Here is a 21376-nt window from a genome sequence, read left to right as displayed (position 1 = left end):
AAACTCCGTGACTTACAGAGAAAATATACATACACAGCACTTTGAGGACTCAATTGTAGCATAGCTAGGTTGCCCCACACTAACTTTAACTGAACTACAATTAATAGCAAATTAATAGCAAATTAATATCGGTGGGGACACATCACAAAATATCAACCACAGACTAATCCAGCCATCTTGGAGAGTCTCATTTTTAGCCCTTGCTGAAGCCGTGTCCCATGTTCATCCATGTGATTTAGGATTATTTTCTAACTTAACATTGCTGTGTAGACATACCTTAAGTCTCACTCCCATGTGCAGTGAACATGGTAACTGAACTTCTGCTCACCGATCTTCCTTGCAATTGTTTGTATCTATTACGTGTCGTGTATGAAGCAAGCACAGATGTCATTATAATATGTCCTTGGCCTACCAGCTACTGACATAATATTTTGTGTAATTATATTGGAAAGCTCTACAAAATATGTTGGATTTTTCAATACTACAAAAAAAAAAAAAAAGAATCATCATCATCATTTTGACTCCAGCTTTGAATGTATTTAAATACAGTTTCTAAAGCATTTGGATGATTACAAATGCAAATGTGCAAAATGAATGGATTCCTTTAACAATTTTTAAAATTGTTAGCTTGTATGTTTTATTCTACAAGCCAAATTCACACAAGTAGTCCCAGTAAAGTCTGTGATACGACAACAGGAATGACTAATAAAATAAGTAAATCTTGCACGATAAAAATCTCAAATTGGAGGATGTCTTTCATACTTGTGAGTGTTAAACAATATTATTAATACTTGAAATTACTATTAAATCTTTAATATATATTAACAAGGACTTGTAGGTTTTAAAGTAAAATGGTTCTTTTTCCAATTATGTGACTTGGGGATAGTATCTCATTTCATTATGTGAATTTCTTCCATTCCTCCTCTATCTTTGTTTCCTTTGAGTTTTTGTTTCCTTGGCTTTGTTAAACATTTTATTTCACAACACGCATCCTTTAAATTCAACGAAAAAAATTTCAACATCAGTGTGCTGATCTTACTTTATTTTATCAAAATAAGTTACAAGACTCCACATTACTTCCCCATTTAATGGACAGATGACATAGGCACACCTTTCACTCTGCCTTGCCATTTCACAGTTTTATATAACATGATAAGACTATAGCCACTCACTTTTTCTGTATTTACTTTTAAATAAGAGAATAAAAATGTAGTTACTGCAGAAAAGCAGCACCTGCTGTACTACTTGTAGTATAAATGGAAGTACAGCAGGTATAGGTAGCTTTATGGTTATAAAGTGACTGGACATGAAGATCCTCAGGGTCACTGTATTTTCAAGACAGTTGTCTTCCTGAAGTCTTCTTGACATTTGTCAATACTAAAAAACCAGCTGCTGTGCAACAAAATAAAGCTCGCTGAATACAATAGAAAGAATTGCCTCAGAAAGATTATTTTAGAAATAAGTAGAATGATAGCTCAGACAACCCGCTGTCTGCTTTGATACGCCTGCAGCTTCTCAGACACTTCATCTAGTGGCCACTTGTTAAGGACAATATGATAGATGGCTGTAAGGTTTGGTTTTTTTAGAATGTTTCTCATCACTGCATTTTCAACAATCAATCTGTTTTCTAGATGAGGTGAATACATGCTTGAACCAGAGATTCCAAACCAGTTCAGAGATCTGTCAAGGTCTGGCAACTTCCCAAATGATCTCAACAACCCTAATTTCTTAGAAGGAGTCAGATCAAGTGACATTCATGGCTGAGAAGCAGCAGGTAATTGTCTCTGCTGCTTTTTCCAGGTTGTCTTGAAAGGATGCTAGGGATACAAATTGCCCACCAAAGAATAAGTTCAAAGAAAGCCTCAGTTCTTTGTAATAAAGTATATTTGTAACTTGAACCACTGCATTGTATTGCTTAACACTAGCTCTTTGGGGAAGAAGAATTGTTCTCTGAAGGACATGCTACTATTGAGATGACATTACAGGTTTCATTATCTTGGTGTTCAGTTTTAACTACCTAGATTCCCTGGAATTATATATTATAATCCAAGGAAAATCAGAGTCTCCCCTTCACTTTTCCCAGGTAGATAAACTAAACTCCAAATACACTGCAAGAAGAGGGATCTGCAATTAGATGTTATAAAATAACTTCGAACTTATTCAAGAACTGGGCAAGTCTTGTGTCTTTAGCAGAACTTTTCATTTGGCTTTCAGAAACTGTGGTGAACTGAAAAATGAATTTATCTGTATAAATCATGAGTTCACTTACTTGTTTGCTCTCCTTCCTTGCTTACTACTAAATACCTCACTCTTCCTTGATTTTGAAGCCCTAGGGATCAGGATGACAACCACACAGTGCTTCTCTAAATCAACACCTATTTGAACAAGACCACCTTTTACAGAAAAAAAATAGTATGCAGTCTCAAAAATTTGCAGTGATGAAAATCTACCACAATCCTTGGTAAATTGCAACAGTGATTAACAGCGATCAACCACCCTCACTTCTAAAAATTGTGCCTTATGATGAATCACAGCTTGCCATGTCATCTGAGGACATTTATTTCAGCATTCAGGTTTGCTGTGGGACCACAGAGTTCACTACCTTCTCTTTTTTTTTTTTTTTTTTCTCTCTCTCACATGTTTGTGAAATGTCTAATCCAGGGGCTATCCACATTTCCCTCTGCTGCCACAGGCACCGCGCTGCAGCAAATGAAGCTGGCAAATTCATAGAATCATAGAATGGTTAGGGTTGGAAGGGACCTTCAAAGGTCATCTAGTCCAATCCCCCTGCAAGGAGCAGGGACATCCCCAACCAGATCAGGTTGCTCAGAGCCTCATCCAGCCTGGCCTTGAACGTTTCCAGGGATGGGGCTTCCACCACCATTCTGGGCAACCTGTTCCAGTGTTCTATAACTCGCATTTAGGAAAAAATTTTTTCCTAATTTCCAATCTAAATCTACTCTCCACTATTTTAAAACCATTACTCCTTGTCCTGTTGCAACACGCCCTACTAAACAGCCTCTCCCCAGAGCAGCGCAGCTGACACCCACCAGCCTGCACCTCAGATGTCCTGCAGACCCGAGGCTTGCCCAGCGCCTCCAACCTCAGCACCCTGCCTCACAGTTCTCTCGTTCCTGTATATCCCAGCAGCTGGATATTCATAGGCTAGCACGTTCTCATGGAGAAGAAGGTGGTGCGTGAAAATTGCTTGGGACAGTGCCTGTCTGCAGAGTTGGGATGCAGAGGAATACCACAGCAATGGTCAGACTGTTGTTGCACTGCTTGTTTTGGGTGTCTTGAAAATTTTGGGACATACGCACACTATTAATAGGAGGGTTCAAAACTGAGCATTTGCTGTAACAGTGTCATCTGGAAGAATTATGAACAGAGCAATGCTTGACATTCAACATAGCATATATAATCTAGGGGCTGTGGGCATGTGCATTTTATGTTTCCTGATACCAAAGCCCTTCAATGGAATGTGAAAGCATAATGGTATTTGCAACAATCAAGATTTTGTTCCATAACATTTTGTAAAATCACCATGAAAACACTTTCTGTTTTGAGGGATGTTCCTTCCCTGGCTTATATCAAAGCAGGACTGTCTAAAATACCAGTAAAGAGCTGAATGCAGAAGATCATGTAAGAAAAAGGATATATTTTGTGGACAGAGCTTCAAGACGTGAGGTGACTGAGTCCTGCAGGGCAGCTATAGCTTCACACTTACAGGACTCTTCAGTTGTTACAAGACTGCTCGTTATGGCTCCTAAGAGAGAAAACAGCATTTAGAATATTTATGACAACTATCAAACATTTAAATCTCAGGAAAACGCTTCATTCTGCAACAGGAGTTGAACTCATGCTGTGGGACTACAGCAAGTGCTGCAACCCAGGGCAGTCGGGAAGGAGGGACGGCAGTGAACAGGGGCCCCTGTGTAGCCAGAGATACCAGTGTCATAGTCCAGAAACAGGACAGGAGAGAGAGAGCTTGACTCTAACTGAAGAGGAGGCAGAGCAGGGAGTTCCTCGCTGCCTACCTGGATCCTCTGCACCCTTTGAATTAGACCATTATTGAGCAAAATATAAAAAGGGGCCTGGGTGCAGGGATGAACCAGCCTTCCTCATCAACTCTAGTTGCTAGACTAGAGCAAATCTTCCCTTTGCCTGTTATCTCTCCCTCTCATCCAGAATATCCCCCACTCCAAACGGCAGGGCACCCTGGGAAGTAGAATGTGTTCAGGTGCTGCAGACTGAGAAGAGCCCACAGTCCAGGTCTCCATCTTGTAAGCAGGACTTTGACCATCAGAGTATCCATGCAGGAAGGCCACTGCCATCACTGTAAACAGAATCTATAAAATTAGCTGTATTTAAGGCCATGACGAGCTTGTTGGGCTTCTCTTCAGAAGAATGACAGAATCATAGAATGGTTTGGGTTGGAAGGGACCTTTAAAGATCATCTAGTCCAACCTCTCTGCCATAGGCAGGGACATCTCCAACCAAATCAGGTTGCTTAAAGCCCCATCCAACCTGGCCTTGAATGTTTCCAGGGATCGGGCATCCACAGCTTCTCTGGGCAACCTGTTCCACTGTCTGACCGTCTGCATAGTAAAGGATTTCTTCCTCATATCTAAATATATCTAAATATAATCTAAATATAGCTACCTAGCAATATAAAATCAAGGTTGCTGCCCTGTCCAACCTGGAATGTAACAGTATTTGGAGTATCTATCACTCCCAAACACAGCACTTCTGAGAATGCATTAAGGTTAAGGAGTTAAGCCTCAAAGGGTTTTGCAAGCCAAGCAGGAAGATGCCTGGTGATTGTAGGCACATAAAGAGTTGGTCAGTGTCAGAAATTGGTCAGTTTGGATCAGTTTCTGAGATGTGTGTGGAATTTAGATACCTAACTCTCAGCCTGTGAAAGAATTAAAATAATTGAATTTACCACTTATACAAAAGTATTTTGTATTATTATAAATAAAAAAAAATGAAAGCAGAAACGTGTACTAATTTTAAATTGTAAGCAATAGAGGTTCAGTTAAATCATCAATGCGTATTACCCCACAAGTACTCTTGGTTTGCAACATTTGCCATACACATGCATAGGGAGTACCATTTTTGATTCATCAAGAAGTGTGAACACAAATCCATGGCAAGGGCACATGAATATGCATGGAGGGAACAACAATGTTCAAATGGATCCAACTGAATTTAAGATCTAGTAGAAAGGCACAACAATATTAATGGAGGAGCCAGTTAGTATGATAGAGAGGTAATAGTCTCTTACGAAAGAGAAAACAAGCAGTGATTCCATTGAATCTGTTGCTAGGTCTTGCCCCTAGTCTTCCAAACTTACCTGGGAGCAGCCTCAGCTGTCCTCGGGAATTATTTTTACTCCATAACCCACCACAAAACCAGGACTGATAACAAAGGGCTCAGAGAGATGATAATTTGATTGTGGTATTACAACGTGTCAGGCATCAGCTGATGGCTGTGAGTTCTTAGCTACACGAAAAGCAATTTAACTTCACCTACTCCATAAAGAAAATAGGAGTGAAGGCAAGCTGCACCACTTGCTGCAGGCTAAGTACAAACATATCAACAGCTACTGAAGCACCACTGCTCTAGTGCGATTACTGTTTATGTCTGAGACCAGGATAATAACTTTCCAAAGACCTCGTTCCTTAAAAGAGGGTCTAAAATTATGAAATACCCTTTGAACAAGTTATCAGGAAGGATTATTACTTGTATGTAATACCTGTCTCTTTATACATGTGTTTTTACTTTGCTTGCAAAGGCAACAACAGCAGATTATTCACTTATTTTTTTCTGTGGGTCTATAAATGCATAGCTGATTAATCCCAAACAAATTAGAATCATAGAATCACAGAATTCTTAAGGTTGGAAAAGACTTCTAGGATCACCAAGTCCAATGTGAGCATTATTATGATAAAACAATAGAAATATTATACCTGGACACAATTTCACTTGTTTTCTGAATTGTTTTGGTTTCTCTTTTTGCTTATCAATCATGCCATTGATATTTCCATTTTGCAAGGAAACTGATGGCTGCTTGAATTGCAGAAAAATGACTGAAATATATCAATTTCAAAAGGTTATTCATTCAGTGTTTCACTGAAAAAAAAATCTATGACCAGATTCATTTCTAGCAGTGCAGAAATTAATTTGTCTTAGAGCCAATGTTGACACTGGTGTCTCCTTCATTCCACTGAACCTGTATTTGTCCAGCTCCCTTTTTGGTAATGTTCCACTGGCTTTATGGTTGATGTACAAAGAAGAGCTGTTCAGGATTCAACTGGAGGAAGGCCAGTTTAAAATATCCCACCAACGTGGTTGGTTTCCAACCAACTGCCAGTTAAGTTTTTATGTTTTCATTTAAATTCTCCAATGACAAATACAGATCCTCCTTGGATTATGTCTGTTTTAACAAAATGGCTTTTCCAACCAACTTTGGCAACTGCCCAAGGGCACCCTGAAGTCTTCTACAGTCCTTCTGTGAAATTTAGAGTCATCCAGTATTTGATATTCAAAATCTTGGGCGCTCCTGTTGCCACTGGGATGCCCAACAAGTCATACAAAACATGCTAATTTGTGTTTCTACACTGCACTTATGATTAAGTCCAGACCTACAAAAAATTACTATTATTTGCAGATAGTGTTTGGCTATATCCACCTATTTTATAACTTTGCTCTTACACAGGGTCCTTAGCCACTTGATACAATGGCAAGTTATTCCTGCTCCAAACCAGAGATCAGACTAAGTACTTCTTGAGGCCTCTTACGGCTCAACTTTACTTATGATTCTACATACACATACATCGGTTCGTACAGAATGCATTCTGGAGAAACAGTTATCCGAAAACAAGATAACTTTTTGAAATGCTTCCCAATGGCAATGCTTTTCCATGCTGGGAGCCTACCCTACGTGAATCTTACTACAAACTACCGAGATGTGTAATTGATCTTGCCTCGGGGCAGCAAGATGAACTAATTGCCTTACCGGCGTCTCCCTCAGTCCTTACTCTGTACAGTCCATGCTCATTCTGACCGCAGTTGCCTGACCCCACCAGATGTGAAGCGCCAGATCACCTCCAGAGGCATGCTATGAAAAGTTTCTAGCACACAATAACTTTACAGGAAGGAAAGAAACTTTTTTTTTTTTAATTACATTTTTACTATAACACAAAGTTAGCTGAGAAGCTAAAGAAACGAACAGCAACCTGGAATTCAGCCTGGAGGGGAGGACACCACCTCCAGCTGTCTCCTGCATGGTGGTATGCAGTTTCCACCACGTACACAGTAAAGTGTGTGACTGTGTGACTAACCCCAGCTCTTCTCTCCTCTATTATTTCTCAGTTCCGAGTTTGCTGATTTTTTTTTTTTTTAAGTACAGTGAAGGTCTTAGTTGTAAGATGATAAAGCTAGACCACGTGTTAAGCAGTTACTAGCATTGTTGCTTATAAAGTGCTTTGTATTTTTAAATGTTGCTCAAAGTGGAAAAGGCAGAGTGACACAGAACTCTCTTATAAGACTTGAATGCACCTGAAAGTTTCTCAAACAGATCCAAACATATTAACCTGCTAATGAGAGCTATTTCAATACATGTACTTAGCTGGGGAGGGTATGGGGGGGATATGGAACAGCAGTCAGCTCTTACTTGAGCAAGTCTTCTTGTCTGGATTCAGGGTGTAGCCTTCATAGCAGTCACAGGTATAGAACAGATCATCCCTCACGCAGACCTGCTCGCAGTCGTGCCTTCCAGGTGCACACATGTCAACAGCTGAGGAAGGCATTTGAGGAGAGAAGACTATTAATCAACACCCAACCTTCAGTTTAGTTGATGTTAGTAATTCCCATTTGCAAACATATCTTTATTTGGATTCAAACCAGGATATTTTTATTGCATGTCAGTAAGCTATTAGCCATGGAAGGGTATACAGAGAGTGTTTTTATCTGGCTATCAACATCACAAAATTAATATGATTTTTGGAACACTGGCAACACTTTTTTTGCAGTTGTAACAGACTGCAAAATGAAGAGAACTAGCAGTGACCCAGTTACAAAGTAATTATCCAAAGGAATTTCAGAGAACAAATATCTGGATTTCAAGAGAGTATTTGGCATTATTTCAGCTCTAATTGAGCCGGATAAGACACTGTTATGGAGTGAAAAGACCATAAACAGAAGAGTATACACAGCTGCTAAAAAAAAAAAAAAAAGAGACATGGCACCCACTGCCAGTTACAAAGCAGGCACTTGATGTGCGAGGGTGATGTTTTCTGCCAAATTTAACACGTCAACTCTGAAAGGACACACTGAGAAGGAGCTCCTATATTTGAATATCCTTGCAGTAGGGAGGTTCAGTAAGGGTGAAGGAAGGAAGGGAGGAAGGAAGGGAAGAAGGGCGGGAGGAAAAGAAAAGAGTCCTTTCTGGACCTCGACTATTTTTGTTATATCACAAAGACCTGGATGGTTGAGACATCATTAGCAGCTGACTGCACAATGGGATTCAAAAGAAAAAAAAAAAAAAAAAAAAAAGCAAGCAAGCATATTGGGGAAATAATCTGAAATTTGACTATGAAGGGGGAGAACCAGTGCTATGAAAGGGGATTCAGGATTTGACTCACAAAGAGGATGCCTAACTGAACTCGTATTCCCTCACACGTTTATTGTGTCCGTATAATACCAGGTAAGAGTTAATCCTAGGAACTATATTTACAAAATCAGCTCCCAAACTAGGCAGGGAGAAATACTGAAGCCCTCTGGCTTTGCCTCTTTGAGATGCAAGACCTACGACTCAATTGGAGAGATTTGCCTGGGAACCTGGAACTGGAAGCCTATGTTCAGTGCTTTTTCCCCACAAAATGTAGTAAGGAAAGGGATTATGATGGAAGTGGAAAAAAGGATTTTACATAAATAAATAATCAGTAAGACAGCCAAAGAAATTAAGAGTGAGGTTGAAATCCTAATCAAGTGAAAATAACAGAGAATATATATTAATTTGTAGGTACTATGTATTTATATGTGCATCCTTAAGTACCAGCTACATCTATGCTCCTGTTCTGCACAAGAGACCAGCACTGGGAAAGAACGTTTCCCTCCATCCTCTAGAGCTCTAAGGCCAGAGTATTTTTTGAGGTTTAAACACATGCCCCAGACAGAGTGATGCACGGGTATCAAAGTATTACTGGAAACGTGGAAAAAAAAGTTGCACTGTGTTTTCAGGAGTTGTACAGAAATTCTTGGATAATATATCAGAAAAATAACATAAATTAACCTGATTTTTAAAAGCTACTTGCTTTTAGCTAAATACACTATTTCCTTGATCAGGTCTTACCTGAGCAAGTCTTCTTATCTGGATTCAGTGTGTATCCTTCAAAGCAGCCACAGCTGTAGGATCCGTCATTGCTCAGACAGACTTGTGCACAATCATGCCTTCCAGGTGCGCACACGTCCATGGCTGTGGTGAACCACGTTTTAGAGAAAAAACCTATGAATCCCTCCCAGATGCTCAAATGTTTTAAATACTTCAACATTTGTAAATACAAGTTAATTAGGATTCAAATAATGATTCAACCAGTGCCCTACTCCATTATTATATTATGCTGCAGACAACTTAATTCAGTTACTAATTGTTTAATGGAGGAGGTAGATATCTGGACTCCAAGACATTACTATACCACATCTCAGGCAATTCTGATTTTCATCAGCAATTCTAACAGTGCTGAATATCCCTAGCAAGTATAAAGCTAAAACACCACACTGAGATGCCCTGCCATGTGTCAAGGCAGAAGTTGTTTCTTGTGGTGTTAGCTGTAACTATGGTGAATCGAAACTGAACTTAATACTTTCATCCATGAGCAGAAGGCAGGCACAAAAAGCAGGCGTGATATGTTGAAATGCTATTAAATGGCAAAGAGATACAAAGCCTAGTGAGAACAAAAGCAAGCAAACAACAACAAAGTAGAAGCACTATAAGATTATGTTCTCTCTTCAGAAACATAAGAGTGAAAACTTTGGTGAGAAGAATGCTTATGCGCTCTCAAAGGGAGGGATGCACTTAAAAACTATAAAATAACTGCCCTAAGGCTAGTGCCACTCAAAACTTCTGGATTTAAAGAAAAAAAACTCCAGGGAAGTATTTGGGGGAAAAAAGTTTTTGTAACACGCTAGCTTTTCAGAGCAACAATTCAAGGAGTAGGAAAGGAAGAAGCTCCTGCTAATGCAACACGGTGGTTGCTGTATTTCAGAGCCTGGCACAACTTTGGAAGCAGAAGCAGCAAGCTGTAAAAAAACCTGAGTTTTTACAGGAAAGATGAAGGGGATATGGGAAAAATCATAAAGTTTTAAGTTCTCCATGGACTAGTGGCACTCACTCTCCAGTGGAGACACAGTGCTGGTGGGCATATCTGGAACAGGTTCATCCTTTCCCAGGGATTATATGACATTTATGAAGTACTATCAAGACCATAAAATGGTAGGTAAGTACCAAATTGCATTTTTTGTAATCAACATGTTTAAAGACAAATGCAATTTTCCTGTTACTGGAACCAAGAGGAAAGGCTACAGGTGAATTCTCATTTTGAGAGTTGACATCTGAAAGCCATTTTAAAATTAGAAACAATGAAGGTAACTCACAGAAAACTTGTCCGTGTTTCATAGATTAAAGTAGCCTTTAATTCTCACCTGAGCAAGTTTTCTTATCTGGGTTCAGAGTGTAGCCTTCATAGCATTCACAGACGTAGGATCCGTTGTTACTCACACAGATCTGATCACACTCGTGCCTTCCAGGTGCACACATGTCCACAGCTGCAAGACGCGTGTTAGAGAAACAATTCCAAAAGTAGTTTGGGATAGAGTGCACATTCACATTGTCAAAGACATTTCTACTTGGAATCAGCCCAGAAATGGTAATAGTAATTGAAAGAATTAGAGTAAGTGGTAGGAGAAAATATCTATACAGTGTCTGCAACTGAAGACTTTGTTTTGGCATCTGGCCCTAATGAATGGTTCTGTAGGCATAATAAAAAGGATGGTGATGGAATCAAACTACTTATCACCATTACTTGCGGCAGACTTACTTATTTATTATTAGATTTATTATTATTGAAGGAGATACAGATGTTCACTGTTTCAACAGAAGTACACAAGTAGCTTCTCAAATCCACTTATGGTATTAAAAAGTGATTTTTTTTTCTAGTTGAACACATTTACCAAAGAAGTAATACCTGAGCAGGTTCTCTTATCTGGATTGAGAGTGTAGCCTTCATAGCAATCACAAAGATAGGATCCGCCGTTACTCACGCAGACCTGCTCGCAGTCGTGGGTCCCCAGTGCACACACGTTGGCAGCTGCAAAGGGCATTAACAGAAAAGGCCTTTCAGGCATCCCAAAGGAAAGAGACAGTCATTAATAATCCATGCTTACAAAAGTACATCTTGCACTGTTTGCTCTATTAGTAGTGGTAAATGTCAGTGCTGTGTCACTGTCACAAAAAGTTACTGGCATCTTTTGCATCATTCTGTAGCCAGAAGAAAGAGGTCACAAATAACACCCGAATAACTGCACTGAAATAACACACCACTGCAGGTGGCAGAAAGACAAGATGAACTGAAAAGGGTGCAACAGGGAGAGAGAGATTTTAAGCATTTAGTAATGCTATACTGGAAATGAGAATGAAAAGGATCTTCTGGCTTTTTGTGTCCAATGCCCTTCTATTACAACTAACCAGTTTAGATAACCCCAAGATGGGACCAGTTGGAGAAGGTCCAGAGGAGGGCCACAAAGATGATAAAAGGGCTGGAGCACCTCTCTTATGAGGACAGGCTGAGAGAGTTGGGGCTGTTCAGCCTGCAGAAGAGGAGGCTCCGGGGAGACCTGATAGCGGTCTTCCAGTACCTCAAGAGGGCCTACAAGAAAGATGGGGAAAGGCTGTTCAGTAGGGCCTGTTGCGATAGGACGAGAGGTGATGGTTTTAAAATAGAGGGAGGTAGATTTAGATTAGAAATTAGGAAAAAATTTTTTACGATGCGGGTTATAGAACACTGGAACAGGTTGCCCAGAAAGGTGGTGGAGGCCCCATCTCTGGAAACGTTCAAGGCCAGACCGGATGAGGCTCTGAGCAACCTGATCTAGTTGGGGATGTCCCTGCTTCTTGCAGGGGGGTTGGACTAGATGACCTTTGAAGGTCCCTTCCAACCCTAACCATTCTATGATTCCATGATTCTATGATTCTAAGATGTATCAGTCACTGTCTGGCAGCTTACTAACTCCTGCTCACTGGCATACAACCTGATTTATTAATTCCTACTGCATTGTAAAAAAAAAACTCATAAACTGAAATGCAATAGAAAGCAAAATAAAATAAAATAAAATAAAACTGCAACAGAAAGAGCATCAAGACCAGGAGGAAGAGAAAAATGACTTAGAGGTACTAGACTAACACACTGTCTTCTCAGGGATGAAAAGTCTGTCTGCATAATGATGGTCCAGATGTATCAGCCACAAAGAAAGCTGCCAGTGGAAGATGGGTATGTGAAGGCTACAGCTGCCTTGTTCCATCAAGTTTAAAAAGTGAAGACCAAGAGAGGTCATGGAGGAAAGTTTTTACAGTAAAGTAGCTTTACACGTCAGCCTTCTAACTGACGGACAGTACAGAAATAATGTCCAAACCTCAGAGAACTGAGAAGCTGAAACTGCAAGCTACAAAATGAGATTGACTTTTTTGGGGACCAGCTAATTCCCCAGCAAACAGGCTGTGTCTCATCAGACTGAGAAAACAGAAAACAGTGATACGAAAAGCAGCGTGATGGATGGCAGCTGATGCAAGTGTGTTGTGGTGACAGGGCAGACAAAATGAGTGTTGTAACGCAGCAATGCGCTATGTGTGCTGACAGTCTTTGCCTTCACAGCTGGTCTAACTAAGTAGCTAATTAACTTCTGACCAATTTTTCTCAAGTGTATTTAGCTTTGGATCTGCTGCTTCTTTGGTCACCTCAAGATGCCTCTGCTTCTCTCCAGAGACTGTAAAGGAAACTCACTGTAAAGACACTCACTTGAACTTAGATGATTTTTAGATTACTAAATGTAGATGAGATGAAAAAGGGAAGGAGAGAGGGAACAGGGGTGAAAAAGAAGGTTGAGGAAAAGAGTGTGAAAGGAAAGAAACAAAAAAAAAAGAATGAAGAAACTAAAGGGAAAAGGAGAAAAATGGAAAGACAAATCTGTTATTACCTGAGATGTTATTTACATGAGTAGTTACAATGTGGGCATTGACTACTGGTAAAATTAAACTCCAAAGCAATAGTGTGAGATAAGAAATGATAAAAAAGAATGCTTGAATCTTCTCATGTATTTGCAAACGCAAGGCAACATTGCCCATTTTCTAAAACAAGGAAGATTTAGATGTCCCCTAATATGGGTGAAAGTGTGTCTTCTATTTCCATTGGCAAAAACAAATCTCAAACCAATACAGGGTCTTTTCATTCTGCTACACCCTTGGGAATAAGATAATTCATCTCCATGACTGATGAACAAAATCTGTGGGTGATATTTTCAACCATAACTGAGAAGCTCAGACTCAAAGGGTCAGATTTTTGTGGTAAGCAAGTCAAGCTTCCATCAATTCAAGGCTAAGATTTTCCACCTCCAGGATGGTCTCATGTTGAATGATGCTCTCAATTCATCAAGAACTTTATCTTAGCCAACTATTTTGCCCCTGAACACTAGTTTTCCTGTTTTCAGTTCACCCTGCAAACAAATTTATTTGCCTTGGCCAAAGCAAAGAAAATCCTAATTGTCACCAGTGAGTCCAGATTTCTGACCAAAAAGCAGTCTGGAGCTGGAAAAGACCCAGTTTACCCACACTGTTTTACAAGACCCTCTTAGATTCATTTGGTTTGTAGTAACCTTTTGAAAAACTATTCCCTTTACCCCATTTTTTCCATGAATCCCACAGATTCTGGCTAATTGCCTGCAGGGAACTCAGAGTTGCACTGGAAATGCGTATGTGTGAGCTCTCTCTGGTTTACACCTCCAGCTTAGCAGGGGCGGCATAATTCCTCTGCTTCAGCACAATAAGCAGTATGTTTACTCTTAAGAACAAGAGATTTTTCTTTGATGCTGTTAAAAGACTCGCTTTGGCAAGAAAATAAGTGGAAAATTAGCGCTCTGTTCACAGTGCACATACCTGTCCAGCTAGGTGGGCGCTGGTACCCATTTCCAGCTACCAGAGAGAGGACGTGGTCACACCAGCAACACAACATGATGTCAAGCCAAACCTCGGGGCATTTCCTGTCTTAATTATTGGGCCCATCTACAAATGGCCAACACATTATTCCATACCCAGAAAAAGAGGTGTATTCACTCTCAACATGTTCAAAAGGTATGACAGTAGTTTTAGTAAGGCTCTGAAGTAACACAGTAACACATTGCCAATCAAGTTCGGGAGGCAATGGCTGTTATTTTAATTCTCTTACAATGTTCTTTACACTTGACTTTACCATTACTTGCTGGAGACTTATTGTAAAAGTAATTTCCTTAGAAATTTACTAGAAAAATCTACTTCATACAAGTTATTTGTGAGCAGGGCTGTGTCATAGCTTGCAATGAGGGTGATGGAACACTGGAACAGATTGCCCAGAGGTGTGATGGATGCCCCATCCCTGGAAACAATCAAGGTCAGGTTGGAGGGGGCTCTGAGCAACCTGATCTGGTTGGAGATGTCCCTGCTCCTTGCAGGGGGGTTGGACTAGATGGCCTTTAAAGGTCCCTTCCAACCCAAACTATTCTATGGTTCCATGATAGCCATCTACAGGCAGTTCTAAATACTCCAGACACACGACCTTTTTTTTTTTTTTCTGTAAATGACAGTAACTGGCCTGACAGTGACCCACACTGGCCTAGCATCGTTAGTGGAGTCCTACCCCAAACCAAATATACATCCCACGACCAGCCCTGAAAGGCAGAAGCTAATTCAACCCATCCCACAGTTCCCCTAAATCAAGTTGCAGAGGAACATGGAAAGGTGCAAGTCTGGCAGAATTAAAAAGCCCAGCAATGCTTGCAGGGTGAAAGCCCATCTCAAGATGACCTGCTGTTGTGTTTGGACACTTCATCCCGCACCAAATTTCTCAAGCTAGCGTGGCAGTTCACCTGCCACACTGATTTTCCTACTCTGAACCTATAATGAGCCCTTCAGAACAATGTTTCCACCCTGCTTGCTTCCCCAGACAGATGGGAAAAGAAATGAGCAGACTGCACAGCTCTGCTGTGCGCTCTGGGCAAGTCAGTAAATATACGTAGCCAAATCCCGGCCAGATTGCCGTGCTTCCTCTTGCACTGAATTGGACCAACTGCAGAAGGAGGTCCACTGAAATCAGGTCTGTTACTTGCATGGCAAGGTCACTGTTCAAAATGAAAGGTCACTAATGGCCTCCACTGAATAAAACGGTTGGCTTGTTTGCCCAACGAGTGGCAAAGGAAATATTTAAATGTGATACATAACACTTCTCAAAAGAAAACCTTCTTTTTAAGGGAGCTGAACCACAGTAGGAGCCAAAAGGAGCCAAATTACACTGCCCTCTTGGACTGACCACCTTACCACAGAAAGTCGCTCTGAATTTGGATGTCAGCTTTTCGATCACACCGTAGGTCTCTACATAAAAGACGTGTTCATCCAGCGGTTCACTGGCCATTATCCTCAGGGACTGCATGTCTGCCCGGTCTACCCCAACTGCATAGATCTCAATGCCAGCTGTCCGGGCGCTTGCTGCCACATCTTGAACCTGGTCTTGTGGTCGCCCATCTGTCACAACAATGACCACCTTGGGGATATTGAAGCTTGCTGGCCGGGTGCCCATTTCCTCAGTGAAGACTTCATCCATGGCAGTTTGGATGGCAAGGCCGGTCATCGTGCCAGCAGACAAGGGCTCAATGTGAGATACGGCCTCCTTCATAGATGCTTTATCGAAGTAGGTCCGGAGGGGAAACTCTACCTTGACAGTGCTGGCATAATTCATGACTGCCACACGGGTTGTTTTTTCACCAACGTCCAGAGTATCAATCATTTTTGACAAAAAGATTTTCACTTTCTCAAACTCTTCAGGTCGGACACTACGGGAACTGTCTATGATGAAGACAAGGTCCAGGGGCCGGTTCTTGCAGGCAGTGTCTGTCAAGAAGGAAGGAAAACACTTCAGTCATCATCCAGTCCTACATAGGACTGGGGCGCTCACCCTAGAGCAGTGACAGCGGTCATGCCAAACTACTCCAACCAGATAAATGCTGGCACTCTTGATTCTTTAGGAAGAGACTTAAAATTATAGTGAGCAACAGGTTAGAAATTCTTAATTATTAATTTTGACAAGTGATAAATAATTGAACACTTCTAAGCACTAAAAGATAGGTCCACATTTGAGCCCACAAAATGTCTAACTATCCTTGAAACAAAGCATTGTATTTCACAACAGAAGTGCAGCAACAATATGTAAATGTACTTTTTCTTTTTATAAAGCCCGAATTGCATTTTTATAAGCTACAGAAATAAAATGGTAAAACAACTGGCTAGATTACATAGTGAACAGATCCTAATGATATTTTTTAGGATAGTAATAATACAGATTGCCAATTAGGAATTATTTCTTTTTTTGTAATTCACAATCCAAAGGACACAAAAAGAAGAAATAAAGGCCAACAGGAAAAAAGATGCAAATTATGCTGTGATAAAGGCTTCTTTAGAAGTTGCTACTGTTTAAAGGCTACTAGAACAGAGAAATAAATGACCTTATTATTTATGAAGTAATTTTACATCTAAAAATTAACATTTACACAAATATTTTTAGCTTCTAAAATTCCTCACTGACATACAAATCTAGACCGAAACAGGAAAGCCACAGCTCAGCTCAGAGACAAGAGCAGGCAACCTCAGCTGTGCACCCTCTCCCCTGATATCCCGGCCTGACGTTGATGATACCGTCCAGGTATGGATTTGTACTGCTGGCTTATGAACAACAGAAAACCCAAAAGCACAGTATTCCTACAAAAGAGACATTCCTGCTCAACAGTGCATTAAACAGCAAAAGATGAGGCGCTCAGTTTGAATACACTCCCTGAAGAGCTGTTTTGGGAACCCGACACACGCCGCTGCTATCAAGTTGATTTTTATTACTCCAGTCAAGAAGGGAAAAAAAAAAAAGAAAAAAAAAAAATTCTTCACAGGTGTCTTAAAAGTAGAGGTGAAAACAGCACTTTTTTTCCCAATGCATTAAAAAAACTTTTTTTTTTTTCTCTTGTGCAGGTTAAAAGGGAGAGAAAAAATCTAATTGCACAGATACCTCTTACCTCCATCAGAAAACACAGTAGCAGAGTTGATTTTGCCTTGGGGTAGAGAAATGGACTGGATGAATTTAGAATCTCATGCAGGTATATTATATATAATTCTACACGTGCATAATCCCATAACTCAGTTTTTGCACAAAGATTTAGAAGAATGGCTTTGTGCCCCTTTGGAAAGCTGAGAAAACCTAAGGAAACGTTTGTGCATGCATGCATAGCTTCAGACATGAAAGAAAAAGAAACGTTTGTCTTACAAAAACAAACAAACAAACAAAAAAAAACCCAAAAGACCAAATCACAGATTGGTAGGCAGAATTATCTTTTTTTCTAGATTAGGGAAAAAAAAAAAAACACTTTTCAGCAGCCTGATCCTTCTGAGTCCGAAAGAGATGTTTTGAGAAATGAACACAGGTAGGGAAGAGTTATGTAGGTTTTAGAGATGAGCGAGGACAGCTTTGCATAAAACAGTTGGTCCTTCTGCCTACGAGCAACCGGTCCGTGGAGCTGCAGCGAGATGCCCCTGGGGCGCACCGCCCTTGCCGTACCGCTTTGTAGAACTGAGCCCGCAAGGGCAGAGGAGCGATGGCAGGCGGCAGCCGGAGCGGCGGGGCAGCGGCGAGCAAAGCGCGGGGCGAGCGAGCGGGGAGCAGCCGGCTGCGGGGAAAGGCAGCTCCCGCCGCCGCCGCCGCGGGAGTACGGTACCTGCGGCGCCCTGGCTCCCGGGGAGGCCGCCGCCGGGCCGCGGCTGCCGGCGCAGGCGGTGCGGGGAGCCCCGCGCCGCGGGCGGCAGCAGCAGCAGCAGCAGCGCCAGGCAGCAGCCCACGGTCCCGCGCTCCCGCCGCATGGTGCCGCGCGTGGGGCCGCTCCCGCCGCGCCGCGCTTAAAGCTGCCGGCTGCGACGGGGACGGAGAGGGGTGGGAAAGGAGGGTGGCATCGGCTCTCTCCCGCCGCCTCCTCCCCAGGGGGTTGGGGGGGCTGCCAGCCCTCGTTCCCCCGCCCCGGTGCGGCCTTCAGCCTGCGGGAGCGGGACGGGGAAGGCTTGGAGCCAAACCCCTGGAACTTGCGCGGTAAGGGCCGGGTTCAGCCCTCGGAGCCAGGGCACCTGGAATGCAAACTCACTCGTTCTCCCTGCACTGGGGAGAAAAAGCTCACAGTGTGATCAGCAAGGCACAGAAGCTGCCTTCGCTCTTGTCAAATCCAACTTGAGGCATTTTGTCCAGAAATCCTACCAGTTCCAGCAAGCTTTAACAGAAAGCACAATTTAGGGCACAAATCCACTATGATCTCCAGCAGAGTCTTTCAGACCTTCATCACCTTTGCCAAACCCACAGCTGACACGTTGGATTGCAGGACCATCTTTTCCCTCTTCACCTCCATGAGGGGCACAAGAAGCCCCAAACCACCGTACCCTCACAAGCCACCAGCAGTATAGTCTCAGGCAGGTATTGACTCACTTCAGCAAGTACAATCTTGACTGCATGGTAGAAGAGGTCCCCATCACTCACGCAAAGCCTGCAAATGAAATCAGGTTAGAGGGCACACCACCCTCTGTGCAGAGGAAGGCTGCAGGACAGGTGCAATAGGACAGCTTTCGTCTCCTAGAGGGGGCTGCAGCTCTGTTGAAGCAAGAGCACACGCACCACAAGAATTTCAAACAGCGCCTGCTGCTTCCAAATACTGCTCACCTATATGATCACCCACCCATATTTTGGGAAGCCTCAACACCCAGCCCTTGACCAGAGCTCTCTGCCTGTATTTCGAGTTGCTTTGGTGCCCACTCATGGTCAGAGAGCTAACAAAGGAGTGAGGTTTTTGCATTGTTCTGTAACATACACAGAAACTCCCTCCGTGAGGATGGATCCAGGACAGAGTATATGCTCTGGGATCAGTATCTGAGCATCACACAACCCCCAAGAAGTTGTAGCTCCGTACTCCGCTTCAGTTTCACACAGTCCTTCAGCTCCCCTCCAGAAGTCACATTTAAGGAGTCTTTGCCAGCATCTAACGATTCTCTGTTTCCAGAGTCTCTTTGGGAGTCCCAGTCCCAAGCAGTTCCTCAGAACTTGAAAGCTGAGTGCAGTTGCCAAGACACCTGGGTGCACAGGGTAACAGAAAGGGCAGGGCCCCGCCAGAACAGTGGTGCAACAGTGGTGGTGACACCACCGCAGTTTAAGGTGCTCTCACAGAGGGCATCTTGGGTAAAGAGGAAACTAAGGAACCTATTAGTGATAGTGTGGCAGTGACAGAGGGCATTTTTAGACATTTGGGGGGATGGGAAGGAGGTACATACTTGAACAGACCAGAATAACGTACATCTTGTACGGTGTAGCAATTTGAATCCTTTTCCCCAGTTTAATCCCAGATCCTTTTCATCTTCCAAAGTAGAAAGCCATTTTTTCTTCAGATAGGCAGATAATTTAAATTATCTTTTACCTCACTACAGATGAAGAACAGTAGAAAGTTGTTGTTTGTAGTTCATTTTTTTTTGTCTGGTTGTGGGTTTTTGGGTTTTTTTTTGTTTTTTAGAACATTTCTGAAGTTGTGGCATATGTCCAACAACTCTGGACATTTTCCAATGTAAATAATGCTGTAGTCCTACTGAGTCTGTGCTGCTTTTAATGCCCAAGTTCATCAGACATCAGGTTTGCCCTAAGGGCCAGAAGCCTGCACTACAATTCCCTTTTCCCAGCTTATGTATAAGTAGCAACCAGACAAGAAGACGACACCCAAGTACTTGAACTGCAAAAGCTGCAATACAAGCTTATAGATTAAAGGGAATCTGTGTTCTCCATGCACAGGAGGACTTTTTCCTGAAGAACACAGATCAACCACTAAGTGAACACTGGCTTCCTACAGGTTGCTAAGATACATGTACATGGGACTACCTGCAGTACACTGAGGTACTTTAAAAACCCAAAAAACAAACAAACAAAAAAAAGACAAAAAAACAGATCAACCAAGGCTACTAGTAAACATTTCGTAAAAGATTTATTTAAGTATCATTTATCATAAAGAGGAAAATACATACAAGTTTAGAAGCATGCAATGATCTTCCAAATTTCTTTTTATTTTTCTTGCATTTGCAGCACATTGTAATACAACTCCTGTGCCACCCTCACTTCTTCCTGAAAAATACGTTTCAAGACATAGGATAACCAAAAAAACCACAATAAAGGTAAGATAACATAGGAGAAAAGTGCAAAGTAAAAAAGTCACTTGTATACCACATTCAAACCCTCTCCCCCTCCAAAAATGGACAAAGGCAAACTGTCATTTTGCTGCACGATCAGATTGTCTTCATGAACTACTTTACAAAAAAATTAATATAAATTAAGGGCACGATCCTGCAGACACTTATAATTGTAGCTAACTTCAATCACAGACTGGCTCAGTTGGTATTACTAAAAGCCACAAGTTAGTCACATGCATAAGTTCTTGCAGTATAAGGCCCTAAGGCAATAAAATGTTTAAGAGCATTAAGGAGAATAAAAATTAAAGCAAACGAAAATCACTCCCAGATGTGTTTTGCTTAGTAAGTTTATATCAAACATTTTAAAAACAGAACAGTTTGCTCCTAAAGCCCTGAATATTTCTATTACTTAAGCAGTTTTGCAAGATTAAAAGACAAGACCCCCGGGAAGCTGGTACAGATGTTAATTAACAAAAATTGCTTCAGGCAGGTATGTAGGGAGGTGGAGGCTCCTTCTCAGGCATCTTCACTGCCATTTCATAGGTTGGCAGAACATACTAAAAAGAAGACATTTTGAAGAGATTAACACAGAAAGTTTAGAAAAAAAGAAAAAGAACAAAACCATACATGCCCCATCAACAACTTAATCCTCTGTTGCAGGCAAATGTTTTAAAGAAGAACTTACTGCTGCTTCTAGTAAGCTAGCGAGGAAGTGAAAGAAAATGCCACAGTGGTTTACTGCTCTGCTGAACCTAACCCTAGGTCATTCATTCCACTCCTCTATCTCTTGGTTTGCAAAGCAACAAGGAAGGTTTTGAGTGGTGCAATCAG

The 21376-nt window shown here is 41.7% G+C and overlaps 2 protein-coding genes across 5 annotated transcripts in view; both read right to left on the bottom strand.

The window, feature by feature from the left end:
* Positions 1–1021: 1021 nt before the first annotated feature.
* Positions 1022–20520, bottom strand: MATN3 (matrilin 3). 4 transcript variants are annotated; one of them, XM_086745783.1, is made up of 9 exons: positions 20384–20520; positions 19288–19447; positions 18508–18867; positions 15623–16192; positions 11250–11372; positions 10708–10830; positions 9359–9481; positions 7679–7801; positions 3037–3766 (listed from the first exon to the last, which is right to left on the bottom strand). In XM_086745783.1, the coding sequence occupies exons 4-9, from the start codon at positions 16086–16088 to the stop codon at positions 3639–3641; spliced, it is 1086 nt and encodes a 361-aa protein (XP_086601909.1). In that variant the 5' UTR covers positions 16089–16192; positions 18508–18867; positions 19288–19447; positions 20384–20520; the 3' UTR covers positions 3037–3638. The 4 variants fall into 4 exon arrangements, with proteins under 4 accessions (XP_086601911.1, XP_086601909.1, XP_086601910.1 ...); XM_086745784.1 differs by having other exon boundaries at positions 18810–18867; XM_086745785.1 differs by lacking the exons at positions 18508–18867; positions 19288–19447; positions 20384–20520 and adding exons at positions 1022–1531; positions 18058–18383 and having other exon boundaries at positions 3659–3766.
* The window catches only part of LAPTM4A (lysosomal protein transmembrane 4 alpha), a 14297-nt gene continuing 13245 nt past the window's right edge, over positions 20325–21376 (bottom strand). Inside the window, exon 7 of the mRNA XM_086745786.1 lies at positions 20325–21102. Within this exon, the coding sequence (XP_086601912.1) occupies positions 21028–21102 (75 nt within the window). The 3' untranslated portion in view covers positions 20325–21027. The remainder of the gene's footprint in view (positions 21103–21376) is intronic.

Source organism: Chlamydotis macqueenii, chromosome 3, assembly GCF_036417535.1.
Source record: "Chlamydotis macqueenii isolate bChlMac1 chromosome 3, bChlMac1.mat, whole genome shotgun sequence".
NCBI classification, from domain to species: domain Eukaryota; kingdom Metazoa; phylum Chordata; class Aves; order Otidiformes; family Otididae; genus Chlamydotis; species Chlamydotis macqueenii.
This window is presented reverse-complemented; position numbering and strand designations above follow the sequence as displayed.

What these genes read in the sequence shown, in the direction of transcription:
- MATN3 (XM_086745785.1), bottom strand. Translation starts at nt 18,199, where the DNA reads ATGCGGCGGGAGCGCGGGACCGTGGGCTGCTGCCTGGCGCTGCTGCTG. An exon ending in AGATAAGAGAACCTGCTCAG is followed by an intron (nt 10,831 to 11,249) that starts GTATTACTTCTT and finishes CGCGTCTTGCAG; the next exon opens with CTGTGGACATGTGTGCACCT. An exon ending in TGAAGCTCTGTCCACAAAAT is followed by an intron (nt 1,532 to 3,658) that starts ATATCCTTTTTC and finishes ACAAGTGGCCAC; the next exon opens with TAGATGAAGTGTCTGAGAAG.